The 15,931-nt window shown below is 44.4% G+C and overlaps 2 protein-coding genes across 4 annotated transcripts in view; one reads left to right on the top strand and one right to left on the bottom strand.

Moving 5' to 3' along the window:
- The window catches only part of ABCD2 (ATP binding cassette subfamily D member 2), a 70,280-nt gene that overhangs the window by 44,749 nt on the left and 9,600 nt on the right, over positions 1 to 15,931 (bottom strand). The window contains exons 1-2 of one of the 3 annotated variants that reach the window (XM_053253612.1): positions 11,371 to 12,861; positions 6,510 to 6,690 (exon numbers count right to left, since the gene is read on the bottom strand). In XM_053253612.1, the coding sequence (XP_053109587.1) occupies positions 6,510 to 6,690; positions 11,371 to 12,339 (1,150 nt within the window). In that variant the 5' untranslated portion in view covers positions 12,340 to 12,861. Of the gene's footprint in view, positions 1 to 6,509; positions 6,691 to 11,370; positions 12,862 to 15,931 lie in introns of those variants that run through there. The other 2 variants (XM_053253613.1, XM_053253614.1) reach the window with 2 other exon arrangements.
- Positions 12,725 to 15,931, top strand: part of C5H12orf40 (chromosome 5 C12orf40 homolog) — a 46,246-nt gene continuing 43,039 nt past the window's right edge. Inside the window, exon 1 of the mRNA XM_053253619.1 lies at positions 12,725 to 13,626. The gene's annotated coding sequence lies outside the window, so the exon portion shown is untranslated. The remainder of the gene's footprint in view (positions 13,627 to 15,931) is intronic.

Genomic DNA, 15,931 nt, shown 5'->3' with positions numbered 1-15,931 from the left:
ACCCATAGTGGGACTGTTTATAAGCAAATTTAATGATGTACATAGGAATTCAAGTATAAGGGCCAACTTGAATACTAGTCTTCTTAAACCCTCTATCATTTCTTTGGCTTAGAACAAACAATTCATTTATTGTTTAATTGACATCATTCCTTTGAACTCAAGGAACTGTGGGGTTCTTAGGCAGTTTGTCCCATCCAAAGCCAGACCCAGGCCTGCTTAGCTTCAGCAAAGTTGCTGTATCATGTACCTTGACACTATGCCCTTGGAATGTAAACATAAATGCTAAGGTTCAAAGACAGATATTTCAACTTCCATTGACTTATTTGCACCACAGCATCTGTTACACTTTTTTAAAAAAGTGATTCAAAATCTGTGCCATCCCAGACAATTTAAGAATGTAATGTTAGGGCACATTAGGAAAGAGAGCAATACTTTCTCCAAAATCATTTACCTTTGTCACTAGGTGGCCATATTTGTTGCTTTAACGACTGCTTTTAAGTATGAGCTTTCATTCTCACAACACAGCATAACCTTCTGCTTACAGATTTGCAGGTGGTTAGATTGGAAATAATTTTATTTTGGGATGAGACAAGAGGCGGCCAAAATGTGTCGTGAGGAAAAATATTCCATACGGATTACTTCATTTGTGGAATAGGCAAATTGGATTAGGGCATTATGGGAGTCAAATTTAAAAAATCTACAAGTACAACATTTTCATGTGTAATGTTTACTTTTCCCCACCATGAAAGTCTTCCTTCAAGTCCTACATGGCTGGATACCAGTTATCTCATCTGTACATTATTTAAGAGAAATTACTATGGTATCATTCTCAGGGAGTTAACATGCAACTTTAATCAAAGCAGTATAATAATATTTTTATTTAAAACAAGAAGTTGGGAGATGACTACTAATAATGATGGAAACATATGGCTTGCACAAACATAGCTCCTGCAACCCAGTGCTAGCTGTGTGCAGTTAGTGGCTCCAAATAAGAATTCACAGCCTCATCTAACTTGTTCAATGTGGCCCTGATGAGCCTCGGATTCTAGATGCACATCTGTATCCACATTGACTATGCATGTGGATAATCCTTTGCTGGATCAGGGAGACTATTCACTCCTTGGCTGTGGAGTTTACCTCTAGGCAAGCTTAAACCTACTCCTATGCAGTAACTGTTTCACTGGAAGGTAGCAAGATTGCCATAGGTAATTATCTCCAGGGCTACATAGGGACAGGTGATAATGCTGCAAAACACAGTGGCTGACAAATGAAGCAGGCACTCTTCAAGGGTCTGTGGGGATGTGCCAGGAGCCCTCATGCAACTCCCCGAGTTCTCCTGCACATGTGCTGTTACACAAGACCCCTTATAGTCACAAGTGCTTGTCTGTGCTCTAGAAGCACTCTGTAAGATGGGAAACACATTGATGCGTTTCTCATCCGACAAAGTGCTTCTGAATACAAGCAGTGCTCCAAACTCAAAGGGCTCTTGTACAATGCACACAAGGGAACTGGAGAAGTTGTGTGAGGGCTCCTGGTACATCCCCACAGTCCCACAAAGTGCGCCCACTTTGACAGTCAGCCACTGTTTATATACATATTTAGGTGTATGGAATACACGGCATTAGTCAATTGGCATCCATCCCCTTCTCATCTGAAGATACATCCACAGCATGGTGGGAGGTGGGGGAGGGTCATGCCATGAGCATGCTAATTTAGTGCACCAAATGTTCACATAGCATGTAGCACCTGTGAAGAGCCTTCAGTTGCCCACATATTGAAGGGTCCCCAGAACTTGTGGCCAATAATCCAAATGATAAAGAGATTCACAAATCTTCAGTTTTGCCCATATGTGATTGTGAGTGGATTCTGACATCAAAATGGCAAATATATTTGACTTTCCAATCAACAGCCATCTTGAACATAAAATCTGGGATAATCTCCATTCATTTTCCCAGTTGGAAGACAATATTACTACTGGGTTTTCTTGTCTAAGACTACCTTGTGCTTAGCTAGGTTCCTGAGGAATAAGGGAAGAAAGAGCCATAGTGGGGAAAAGCACATAGTGAGGTACTTCAGTGGCTCTAGTGCCTCTGCCTCTTGTTCAACCAGAAGACTGGCTGATGACCTTGGGGGTTCCTTGCCTTCTCAGTTAATGCATGGCTCAGGTACCTTGCTTGAGTTACTCAGAGCCATTTCCTCCGGAGGCACCTCTCTGCTTTTGGCACACTGTGCTCTGATTGTTGATCAAAGCAGTGGGAAGAGAAGGGAGCAGATATGCTGACAGACCTGCCTGCCTTTAGATTTAAAGGGGAATCTGATATGGAGATGGTTCTGCCTTCTTTAGATTTGAAGGGCTTTGGTTTCTTCCAACTCTGATTTTATAAATATAAATCCCAGTGAAATTTGAAATAAATAGGCCTAATCATACCCAATATTATCACATTATTAAGATATTATGGGTCCTGTTTTAGTGCTATTTGTTTTTTATGTTAAGAGTAGGATTAGACATGACAGTGGATAACCCCTATCTTCAAATGCAGATTACATTAAGCATCTGTAAAATGAGGATAAGTAGAAACAATTTCAAACAATGGTAGCAGGTGCAGCAGTTGCTCAACTCTTCATTCACTACTCCCCCCACAGCTGCTTTTCTCAGGGTCAGGCTCCAAAACCAGAAATAGTCCCAGTGGGGAGAAAATGAGTGAGGGTGAGTGGGTGGGTTGCAGGAAGAAAAGTGACAGGAAGAGGAAGGATTCAGGAACCACCACCTGCCCGCTGCCTCACTGGAAATCACAGCTTAACCCATTTTCCAGTTTTCCTGTATTTGAAGGCATGGGTCTGAGGCTATCACATCTAGTTCAGCCTTTACAAAACTTTGACATACTGTATCCAATAATTACATTAGGATGCAATGTTTATGCAATTAACTGGTTAGATTGATTGATTTCAAACATTGTAATCAACTAAAGTGCTCCTGCTATCAGGTAGCATATTTTAAAAATATCAGTTTTTAATACTAGTCCCCATGAATGCAGATGGCATGACCTATCTTTCTAATCCTCTTTTTACAGATGTCTAGTGTAATCTGCATTTGAAGATATGGGTTATCCAAATTACAAAAATAAACCACTTTGGGAACTTTTGTTGAAAAGTGGTATATAAATATCCATTGTATTTGTAGAAGCATGCATCATCTACAAATCATGAAAATATACTTTTTTTTCCTTTATAGATCTTGTTTTCATGATATAGGATTAAACAGAAACCAATACACATGCAGCCATCTACAGATCCTTTACCTGGGCAACAATGCTACAGCACATATGGTAGTTCTGCTTTTTGGAAGCGGAAATAATCTTAGTTCTCCTACCAAGTGACTACTTCAGTTTGGCCTTCAACTTAGGACCACTTCACAAAGATGTTCTGCACTACTACTAATCCAACTATTTATATACCGCTCTTCAACCAAAACTCTCAAAGTGGTTTACGAAGAAAAATAAATACAATCTGTCCTCAACTTTGCATGCATTTGCATGGACAAGTCAACGTCACAATCCTGGGCACAACTGGCAGCTCCCACAATTGTGGTAGGAATCTCCCCCACTGCTGAGATCACAGGAATTGTTGCCAGCTGTATCCTCACATTATTTTTGCCCATCCAGTTGTAAATATGGATATAGTGTCAGGGCAGCTTGAATATAGAAAACAGGCTTTTATCGTGTGCTGAAATATTTACTGAAAACAATTCCTAAAAGAGCAGAGATGGCATTCTAGCAAAAAGGACCCACCCATTTTAATTAAATTCTCTCCGCATCTCTCACTACCAATTTCATATGCATAACCACCACCAGCTACCTCCCCGACCAGTAATATTTATTACAATCTGAGACATCTTCCTCCCTGATGTGAATCCAAACACGCTTTAGAATTATTTTATGATCCCATGGTTACAGAACTGAGTTGGGAACTGGGTTTGAAACCTTGTGAGTAACCACGAGATGCCACAGTTTTTTAGCCTCCTTTTCAAAAATGGTAGGTCTGGGGTTTAAAAGACCATACAGATTGCTTCAGGATAGTGGTCATTAGGGACGTGCATGGAACTGGCGACTGCCGCTTCAAAGGTGGAAGCAGAGAGCTTTAAGGACCAGGGCTCTTACCCCACGCCCCACCCCGCAGGATTCCCCCACCAGCGTTGTGGTTTAAAACAGTCCTGTAGGGCAGCAGTGTACCTCCTTGCTGCCCTGGTGCACATCAGACCGGAAGTACCCAGTGTGCATGCGCATGTTGTGGTTGTGCATGTCATGACGTGTGCGTGTACCTGGCACTTCTGGATACTTCCGGTCCGACGCGCACTGGGGCGCCAAGGAGGTACGTGCCACCCCATGGGACCGTTTTAAACCACAGTGCTGGTGGGGGAAACACGGGGGGTGGGGTAAGAGCACCCTCCCCGGTCCTTAAAGCTATCCCCCCTACCTTCGAACTGGCTGAACTGCCAGACTTTTGAACTGGTTTGGAGGTCCGCAAAAGGGCCTCCAAATCGGTTTGTGCACATCCCTAGTGGTAATTAACTTTGTTAATTACAGGAGAACCCTGTTATTCAAAGGGGTTCCATTCCATGAAGGAGTTGCAGATACTGAATCAGTGAATAATGCGGCATTAGAGCAATGGGAATCGGCGGGGGGGTTAGGTTCCTGGGTGCAAAAAATCAGCCCAAAATCGTGGGGATTTTGCCCATTTTGGCCCCCAAATTGCCTCCAGATGGCCCCCCCAAAGTGCCCTACTGTGCTGAAACCCAGCCAAAAATCACATTTTTGCCCCAGTTTCAGCCATAAAATGGCTCCCGATCACTCCAGCAATCAAAATGGCATCTGGAAATGACCTCAGAGGTCATTTCCAACCACCCTGACCCGGGGATATGCAGGTTTAACCCTTTATTAACAGGGTTTTTTGTGTATACCAAGGTCGAGTGCTAATTACCCAACTGCATATACATGGACGGGGGCGCACCTAGATGATTTTGGCACCCAGACCAGCAACCCCCCCCCCCGCAAGGCCCCCAAATCTACTTTTCCTACACTTATCAAGTTGATATACAGAGGCAGGGGGTGGCTGTAGGAAGTCCCCTGGGCATTTGGAGGCCCCCCCAGACCTTGAAGGCCACGGACCAGGGCCCCAAGGTCCGGGGATTAGAGTGCCTTTGTACACAAATCCATGAGTGCCATACCCACAAATAGTGAGGTCCTTCTGTATATCAACTTGGTAAGTACAGGAAAATTAAATGTCAAGTTAAAAAATTGATATTTTGTAACTACTTTTCCTCAGCAAACAAAGATTTTCTTGAGACAAATATTTTCCCAATAATTCTGAGCCACGTACATTTATCTCTCTTTTTAGAGTAGGGGAGAACATTGTACTGTTGATTTATTTTCAAGCCAGGCTTCTTATGAATACATCTTTCCCAAGACTATTGTATACCCTAGGTTCGTTTGTCCCAGTTCAACATGGAATTTGTCCCAGTTCCACATGCAATTAAGTATATTTCCCTGAAATAAATGAGTTTAAACAAACCCAATGCAACTGAATTTAAAGCATGCCTTTTTTCGTGGCCTATGGACATTGACTAGAGGTTAGAAAACACACAACTTGCTTTTCAAAGCTGTCATCCTATATCCCCAGTTGTCTATAATGCATTGATTGCAGTGATGTTTAAGAGAATCAGCACAAGAGCAGAAATTCAGCCTAGAGGTCTAAACACACTACATGCTTTCAGTGGCTTACATGATCTGCAGTGCAATGCATGCATTGCAGAACCACCTGTGCTGCTGAAGGGCCCCAAACACATGTGGCAATGGTGCTGTGCAGAACCAGAACTACTGACCTCTTGTGCAGGTGCACATCATGTGCTACTTCCACTTGGAATAATGGAAATAGCACATGATGTGTGATCGTGCAAAAGAAGTCAGTAATTCTAGTATTGCCCTCTTGCTCAGCACTGTCACCACATGCATTAGAGCCCACAGAGACGCAGGAGGGTCTGCAACACCCTTGTTATGCTGCAGGACATGTAAACAAGTGATAGCAATGGAATTTGTTTAAATATAAGAGATCTGGGAGAGGGAGTAATTTAGGAAGATTATCACTGGGCAGCACCCACTGAAATCCATGACACAAGTTAGTCCTGAGTAACTGAAGTCCCATGAATTTCAACAGGACTTAGTAATCACTAACATAGTCTGGATACTGTCCATGGTTTCTAAAATCTCCAGTTTTACCACATTTTTTATTTCTTTCCTTTCTCTTCCTTGCTTGGATGCCAAGCGAGGAATCCTTTTCAAGCGGCGGGGGGGCAGGGTACTTATTCATGTAACAGAACTATGCAAATGTGCAACCTTGGCAAAAGAAGCAATATTGCTGTAACATTAGAATCAGTAGAATTTCCTCCCACTACCCAAAAATCCAAAGAAACAAAATTGTCACACAAACATTCCATATTAAATAAATGTTTTTACCGCCATCTGCAAATCCTGTTGCAGTGATGATAGGTACAGCCACCATAATCAAACCACTGCTGCTCCAGACATACTTCATCAGGAACTGTTCTAGCATGATGTACCATAAACGTTTGGACAAAATGAGGTTCATTTGGTCTGCCAGAGCTTTGTAACTTTTCTGGAGCTGGTTCATTTCTACCTATAGTTAAAACATGTAAATACTAACACAGTATGGTACACAGAGATATGCGTGCACTAAACAGACATGCCTATGCAAAGGATGTAAATGGGTTGGTTTGTTTTAAATTCAAGCAATAGGACTCCTATTTTCCCCCAACACATAATAGCTGGATATTCCTTCTAAAACTACCAGGCAGAGTCTCAGGTACTGTATACTGCAGAGTTGCAGTCAATTCAACCAATCAAAACTGGATGGTTTTGAACCTGATGGAAGATATTATTGTTGAGGAGGCAGCCCCTCTTCTTATCTTCCCAGGAGTAATGATAAACCTGTGCGCCCTGAGAGGAAGGCAAGAAAGGAGTTGCTCGAGCCAGGGAAGTGTGTAACATCAACTCCCATAGAGACCCGTATTGGCCTGTGAGGGAAGCCCCTCCCCTGTCTTCCCAGGGTACTTATGAGAGGCCTGTCTGCCCTGAGAGGAATGCAAGAAAGGAGGCGCCCAGGCCAGGGAGCTCTTGTCCTCAGCTCCTGAAAAGACCATCGGCAGTCTGAGACAACACTGCTTTGTAAATCTTAAGTGACATATTTCTCTAGTTTTAATCCTGTAAAACACTACGGGTGCTTTGGCCAAGACAGAAAGGCGGTATAAAAAAATGCAACAAGCAAACAAATAAATAGGCTCACCTCCAGACCATATACATGAGCTGGAAGCATGGTGAGAGAAAAAGTGCTTCACTCATGCTTCTGCTCTTGGTCACATATGAGATTGGTATGGTCAAATAAATAGACTATTGTATTGAGTGTGGGAGACTGGCCCAACATCTCTGAATCCAGATCACTTCACACATTACATGGCAGCAACCCAGCTTTACCATTGGGTGGATACTCAAAAGACCTACATACATGTGCTTGCAAATAAATATTTGGCACAGTCACATTTTAGGGGTTCTTGTCAAATATCTTATGTGAACACCTGAAAATATTATGCACAAAAGGTAGGTAAAGGTAAAGTGTGCAGTTGAGTCGGTGTCGACTCCTGGAGACCACAGAACCCCGTCGTTGTCTTTGGTAGAATACAGGAGGAGTTTACAATTGCCTCCTCCCGCATGGCATTGGACAAATCACAGTTTCTCCTTTGCAATTCTTGATTAGTGATGGGAAATTAATGATCTACTTCATAGGGCTGTTCAGAAAATTAGTGAGACAAAGACTGTGAAATGTTTGAAAGTGCTCTAAGCTATTGATTATCACATTTGTATACTACTACCCTTCCTCCGTGAAACTCAGGGCAACATGCATGGGGTTATACCACTTCATCTTTATAACAAGCTTATGGCATAGATTAGACCAAGAAGTAGCAACTGGCCCAATGTCACCAATAAACTTCATGACTGAGTAGGAATTTGAACCCAGCTCTTCCTGTCTTGTCCAACACTCTATCCACTGCATATCTGTTCTATACATGAGCAGCACCCTTATACCAAGTCATGCCAATGTTATATAGCCCAAACATGGGCAACTCTGGCAGAAGATTTCTAGATTGTCAGGCTGAGGCAGTTCTCTGTGTTGCTTCCTGAGCTTTTAAAAATGTAAATGCCAGCACTTCAACTTGAGACTTCACGTGTGTGCCACCAATGAGCTACATTTCCTCAATCACATAGATACTAAATAATTACAATTTTACCAAATGTATACCTTTTTCACACATTTCAGTGTAGAGTATGAACTATCCTATTTTGGAACAAGGGATACCCACTAATTTCAATTCTTTCGAAATAAGCCTCCAAAAATCTATCAGTCTTTGTTATAGTGCTTGACAGAGATTCTGTCCCAATATACACCAGCATCAGGTCAGATAAAGCTACTGTCAGTCCAATCACTTGGATGATGATGATGATAATAATATACTAAAGGATACTAATACACTTAAAGCAAGGAATAATGTTTATTATTCCATTCCTATTTTGTAAATGAATGGCTATTTTAGCAAATATTTTGCCTCCCCCTCGAGTTTAATCAGGAATTAAATGAAAGAATTGATCTTTTACTCCATTAAAATACAAGCGAGTGATAAAAGTGAACTTGAAAGTTAGTTTCTAACTCAATTACCTTGGAGAATTTGGGATTCTTCTTCAACAGACTTGCATTAGGCCAGAAACACAAGTGCCTTCCTAGGAGTTTGACTTCAGTCAAATCTGCAAATTGTTTCATCTGAACATTAGTGGAAAGTAGGAGAGGAGGTGGGGTTGCAGACTGTCTGGAGTAATCATCCTCGAAATACGATTAAAGCCTCCCAATGGAGAAGTTACCAGAATAGAGATACACCTCCCACCAGCACCCCCTCAACCCCATTTCTGTGGTGAAGTGCACCGGGAAGTCTAGTGCTCCATCTAGCTCTCTGCAGCTGATGTGTGTGCCGTGTTTCTCAACAGATGTAAAACATGCAAATAGGCCTGCTTTTCATGGGTTTTCCAATTCTTTGGGTCTTCTGCTCCTAATTCAAAGTGACCATATTGCATATTCCTTTGAATCCCAGAGGACTGCTACGTTTGCAGAACCTGTGGTAGCTGCATGTATAGGCTCTACGTGGAAGTGCTTCTTTATTCAGCCAGAGCTGCCTCACAAATCCCTGCTGGCTTAAAAGCCATCTGGCAGGCCTATACATTCTTGCAGGCAATCAAGCTGGGCTACCAAGTATATGAACCATGCCTGCTGCCAGCCAAATGAGAATCCAGTAAGGGTGGCACCCCTGACTTCCTCTTAGCTGCATTATCAGTCATTTATAGGCAGAATCAGAGGTGTTCTGTTGACTGACTGACTGAAGCTCACTAATGACATAGCTGGAGAATGTCTAAGCAAGTAACACAAACATACATACATACATATATATCTGTTTAGAAGTGGGCTGACCGAAGTCTTTTGGAGGAGATGGATGCACAACGGATGTGAATCAGACCCAGTCCGATTGCTAGAATGGGTCTGGTTCATGCTGTCCTTGTACCAGCTCCTAGCCTGTGCTGATCCCTTGCTTGCCAGCCCAGAAGTGACAGTGGCATGGCTTCTCTGGTAACTCTGTTGCTCCTAGTGGGCCAGCTTCCTGTTCTTCGATTCAAGCATGCGCACACACGCACGCACACACACACACACACACACAGAGAAATGCTAGAAGCAGCACTTGTGCAAGAATGACCCTTGTCAATAAAAGTTACAAGTAAGTGGGAAGTAAAGCAGTCATTTTAGACTTGCCAGGCAAGTCTATAGAACTGATTCTATAGTCTCAGACCCATCCACACTGACTTTAAATTAAAAAAACACTTTTCTTTGCTGGAGGTAATATGGTGCTATAGAGGTTTTGGGTGCTCATTTCTATGAAATCAAAGTCTCCCATGAAACTCCAATCAAATGAAAAGGAGTTGTATAAGAGCATAGGTGTTTTCTGGCACAAATCCCCTTCCTCTCAATGGTGCATTCACAGTGCAATTGAATCCAATATCCTTATGTGAACTGCTCTCAGTTTTATGCTAGGCAAAAGAAGGTGGGTTTCTAAATGTTTATTTCTTAAAACAGAATAAAAGTTCCCAGCAATACTAAAATTGACATAAAATCTAATGCTTGACACTTTGATTTTTTTTTAAAGGACATCAATTTTCTCCAACTATGATTGTCAAAGCACAATACTTCAGCCTATTCTTTTTAAGGACTTTGCATGACTGCATCTCTGCTTAGCTATGCAGAGCAATGTCAACGGTCTTGCTGCTTTCCATGTTGGAAGGAAGTTTTCTTCAAACTGCCATGTGCAACTAATACATTATCTGTTCTGTACATCAATAGCGGGGTGGGGTGACGTGGGTGGGGGTTAATGTACTTTAATACAAACATTTAGAACAAGATCTAGAAGAAATGCATGAAAATAAAATCATTTCAGTAAAGAAATCATTTCAGTAAGAAACAAAATTAGTTTAGGAAGGATAACTGGATAACAAAATCACCACAAAACTCCAGTTTTTCAAAAAGATTACAGGTCTATTAGCATAAGTGTAATATTACATTTTTGCTAAGAGACCTGTACCTGTATGCTTTTTGAGAAATTGGAATTTTGTGATGATTTAGGAATCCGGATAGTTAGAAGAAGAGGAAAGCACTCCAAGGAAATGATTGATGTTTTTTAGAAGTGTTTAAATGGGGAAATTTAGGAGCATTTGGTGAAAGCAATGGTGAATGGGGTTCATAAGTGATTATCCAGAAAAGATCATACATTTTTATTCTATATTAGTTTATTCAAAACAATTCACACATGTTTTGTATTTGCAACCACTAAGAGGGAACAGAAATGTATCCTTTGGCTAAATTCAATTATCTGAAGAAAGCGTGTCCTTTAGAGAGTATCCATGTGTACTAAGGAACAACCAATTCATCTTAAGCTATTATTGAGGGTGTTTGTTCTAAATGTTTCCAGATATAGGGTTAGCAGGAAAACATCTTTGTTTTGCATTCTGTTTTTGTGGCATACCCATGAAGAAGTATACAAGATTGCCTAAGTCTATACTGTAAACAGGTCTAAGTGTCATAGGAATTAAATAAACTCACTGGCGGGGGGGGGGGGAGAACCGTATGCTCCAGGAATGTAGAGTACAGAGTAGTACTCCAGAAGCAACTCAGAGTTGCCTCTCTCATAGTTCACCCACGGCCTCTTCTTACCTTGTGCCCTCTATAGAAGGCAATCTCTTCCACGTTGGCGATAATCCGCGAGTGGACGTAGCGGAGGTAGCCCTTCCGGTGGGCCTCCTCGGCCACCAGTTTGCCAAATTTGGGCGAGCAGGCTTTAAGCACCTTGGCAGTGGCATACACCACCAGCCCGGCCAAGAGCGTAGGCCCAATGGGGCTAGCTCCCCTGGACCTGGCAGTCTGGATGAGGGTGTACGAGGTCAGCACCACGTCCAGGATGGGCTTGGTCAGGTTGGAGTAGAGGTGAGCCACCGACTGCGAGAACATCATGATGTCCTCAGTGAGGGACTGGTCCGGGTTCGCCAGCCTCCCGTCCATGTTGATCACCTTGTAGTAAGTTTGATCTGCAAAGTAGGTCTCGTAGGCGTGATCCACCAAGCGGGTGCGAAAGGCCAGCGCCAGCTTGCACTCCAGGTAGCGGATGGCGCTGTTGACGAAAGTGGCCGGGATGGCGATCATGAGCCACTTGATCAGTTTCAAGGCGAAGCTCCGGGGTTTTTTCTCCACGATGCTCTTCACGATCTTCCCGTCCAAGCCGGCCACGTAGATGGAGAGGAAGGTCCTGGAGACGAGGGCCACCGAGTGGAGGCACAGCCAGCCCGATTCGGTGCTCACCAACTTTGGGAAGAGGATCTTGCGAAGTTCCAGCAGCTGCCGGAAAAATTCCGCATTCGCAGCCGGTGAGGCTCGGCCCGCCGGCAGCCCCGTGCAATGCAGCAGCGCCGCCGCCTCCTTCGGCAGATCGCCTCCTTCAGCCCGGCTGCTGGCGACCTGCCGCTGCCGCAAGTCCTTTCTGCAGCCAGCTTGCCTGATCCGCCTGCAGACGAGCGGGCAGAGGATCTTCAGCCCATATGCCGCAGCCAGCAAGCACGCAGCCCTCTTCGCGGCGCTCGACCGGGTCCATTTCTCTCGCCCGGCAGCAGCCTCCAGTATAGGGGTCATTTTCCGCAGCAGGAGCCTCCCCCCACCTCCTCCCGGCCGGGGTGGTGGGGGAGGCAGGGAGGGAGGGAGGCTGCTTTGTGCCTGCCTTGCAGGGGAGGGGGAGAGGAGGCTTACGCCCACCACCACCAGGGAGAGGGCGGCGGCGGCATCAAGAGGCAGGCGCGCCTCCGCGAGGCCCGGGGCGACCCATCACTTGGCCCACTTCCTGCCCCGCCGATCGGGGTGGTGACATATGCAGAATGACTCGGGCTTCGCCGGGATGCCGCTTTCCCTCCCATGCCCGGCGCGCCGCACGACGACGCTCATCCATCTCTCGCCTCCCCCGTAACCGCGGCCGCAAGCCCCGCCCCTGCCGCCCGCTCATTGGCTGCCAAGCCCCGGGAAACCCTTCGCCCGCAACGTCGCTGCTCGCCGCCTGGTCCGAAGCGGCGCTGCTGCTGCTGTCACTTCGCGTCTGCCCTCGGGGGGCGGGAGGGCGGGCGGCATGTGCTAATGGCAACGTGGTCCCCTCGGGAGCTCTTCACCGCCCGCCTCTCGCAGGTCGCTGCTGCCGCCCCGCTGGGAGAGGAGGAGATGGAGTCGCAGCGGGTGATGCAACTGCAGGCTTTCCCTCACCTCCCCATCCAAATCAGGGGTGTCGCTAGGGAGGAGGGCGCCTGTGTTCGCTCCTCTCCCCGCAGCCCCATGAAGGCAATGGGGAGGGGTGGAGCTGGCGGGATGGTTCTTTGAACCTCCACCTCTGAAACAAATAAAAGGCACGACGCCACCCATGCACATGTATGTTGCTCATGTGGCCGTCGCTTTTAGTGGGGCCTCGCATGTGCGACTGCTTCTCCGAGCCGTCTTCACAGCTGGATCCAAGTAAACGCCGTGTGTCACCTACTGCCTAACAACTCTGGTTGAGAATTGCCAAGTGATCGTCTGCGTGTGGGAGCCAGCCCTCGCTGGAGCTCTTTTAAGGAGCTGTCCCTCCCTGGTCGCTCCTATGCACTTCTCAGTCCCGGGGATGGCGGGAAGGAAGTAGAGTGGCTATCTGTCTGTGGGGGACGAGGGGCAGAAATTCAGCAGGTAAAGCTTTCAGTATTCGAGGATCTCCATACTGGGGGAAATTGTGCTTCTGTCTGTAGCACAGAAGCCTTTTTCGGGAAACAGCATGGCAACGCTAAAAGGCCACGGTCCTTGCGCTCCTTCGCTACAGTGTGAAGATGGGGATGGGACGGAGCAATCCATTGCTGAAACAGTTCTAGTGCAAACAGGCCAATATCAACGTAGAGGCTCCCTTTTGTGGTAAGTGCTTCACGGGAGGATAAAGTGCTAAGGATACCACAGTCCACAAGGCAGTAATTCTCAGATAAAACCCTATGTGGTTATTGCTGAATTAATCTTGGCACTGCTTTAAATAAAGCACATATATAAAACATAATCTTGTTTGTGAAGTAATAGAAATACAATGCATAATTTGACGTCTTCTCTCTCTACAAGCCCATGGCTTTACAGTTTAATACATGATACCTTTTTGTGACATTCCCTTGAAGCTTCTTGTCTCTTGAAGGCTGAGAGCCTATGTATGTATTTAACATCTTTTTATATCACCCAAAACTTACATCTCTGGGCAGTTTACAACAAAAACAGAAAAGTGTGGATTTTGCTTCTGAGTAAACATACAGGATTGTGGTGTGTGTATGTGTTAGAGCATGTACTGCTGCTCTAGAATGTTAAGAACTCTGATGCTTCTTTTCTTATTATTCTACAGTAAGCAATGACTATTATAGACTCGCCCTTTTAAAGATTCTTAGATGCCCAGTGGCTGAATACCCTACACCTTCCTGCAATGTGTGTTGGGGTTGTGTTGACAATGTTGGGCAGGGGCCACAATGCTGAGGTTGCGGGCCATATCCAAGTGTGATGCCCAGGGCAATTGCCTTCACTTACCCACTCCCCAGAGGGCCTGATTGCAGGAAGAAAATGGTCATGGTTTGTTAATTTGCTACGGGAGATGATGTAAAGATCAAATATAAAGAAAATTTTTAAAAGAACAGAAGTCTATTGAGTAATAAGTTCTTTGACCAAGAAGTGCAATGCATCCTAATCTCAGATGAATGTTGATTTAATTGCTCCCTATGCATTATCTTAATCCCCCAAATTTCCCTCATCTATGTGCATATATACATATACAGGGGAGACTTGCATTTTGGGTGGTATATAAATGTTTTAAATAAATAAAAATATATTATACAGCCAGTGGCTATCTTTGCACATTAAAAACTCCTGTTTTTACTGATGGGACATTCTGACTGCTCTGCTGCTTAACTTCCTAGCTATTTTAAAGCAGTATAACAATATGTTGTGGGTTTTTAAAACTTGTTCTAACTGTTCTGTAAGTCCTTTGGGACTTAAAAGTAGGATACTAAGTATTTGAAAGAAAGAAATAGTCCCAATGTTTCCAAAGTGAAAAGAAGGTCTTTACAAGAAGGCACCAGCTCCACTTTGACCTGTCCCAGAGTAGTTTGTGTTGGGGTTGCCACCTCTTTTGTTAAAGCATTCTGTCAACTGATGCTGCTTCTGTGCACATGCAGAATTGTTTTCTACCACAGGGAGCAAGCTGCTTTTTAAAAGGTCTAATGGTAAACTTCTCCTGTTCATGTGCAAAGTGCCTTTTCCTGGTGAAGGGATTATTCTCCTATCAGTACAGTTAGGAGAGCATCAAACACCTGCATCAGTCAGTGTGCTGAGAATGATGGAAGCCTCATGCGTGCTATCCTGGCTGGGATATGGTGTGGGGCAAGATGGGAAGAAGTAACTTGACCTAGAAGAAATGGGTTGGGCTGTTGGGCTTTTCTGAACCACAGTGGCTGGGAAGTAATCACATGTGAATGAAGTATTGCCATATGCTCCCAGCAGAATGGCACCAATCTTCTCCACACACCTTTTGTTAAAAGTCAGATATTCCCATGATACCACAGTATGCACACAGGACAAATACAGTCATTATCCCCCCATAAAATCTTGGTACATGTGCTAGGAAAGCATCTCTGCTAACAGCATAGACAACTTGGCTAGTTTTCTAGTTTTACATCCTTCAGTTCTAGGAAGGAGACCAAGAGAACAAAATTGTGCTCAGGCCTGTAAACATTTTAGCTGATTTGCAACCATAGTTTGTGTATGTATGTTTTGAGTGTCAAGAAGCTAGAGTGTCAAATGTCTATTCGGGACAGATTAGAACTGCAACCTGAACTGACTCTGGACCCTGTCTCTTTAAGAGATCAGTTGCTGCAAGGAATCAGTAAGGCTTTTCCTTCTTTACAGAGGGCTACTCAGTTACTGAAGCCATAGTGCAATCCCTCTCTGTTAATGGAGATATCTTGAATGACACTTCTTGGTGAGGAAAATTGATTCCTCCTCACTAGAGTGGAATTTCATGCAGCCCAATACAGGTTTCCTCCGAAATAAGCGCCTTTGAATTCAGTGAGATGTACTTTTTAGTGTGCATAGCGCTGCAAGAGACATGTGTTTAAGCTAGTTAGAAAGTTGCAACTACCATAGGATGGAGAGATGTAAGCCACACATAACCAACCAAATTAGGCAGTTCATG

This window comes from Hemicordylus capensis, chromosome 5 (genome assembly GCF_027244095.1).
Source record: "Hemicordylus capensis ecotype Gifberg chromosome 5, rHemCap1.1.pri, whole genome shotgun sequence".
Lineage (NCBI taxonomy): Eukaryota > Metazoa > Chordata > Lepidosauria > Squamata > Cordylidae > Hemicordylus > Hemicordylus capensis.
The sequence above is the reverse complement of the archived record's forward strand: the minus strand, read 5'-3'. Positions and strand labels throughout refer to the sequence as shown.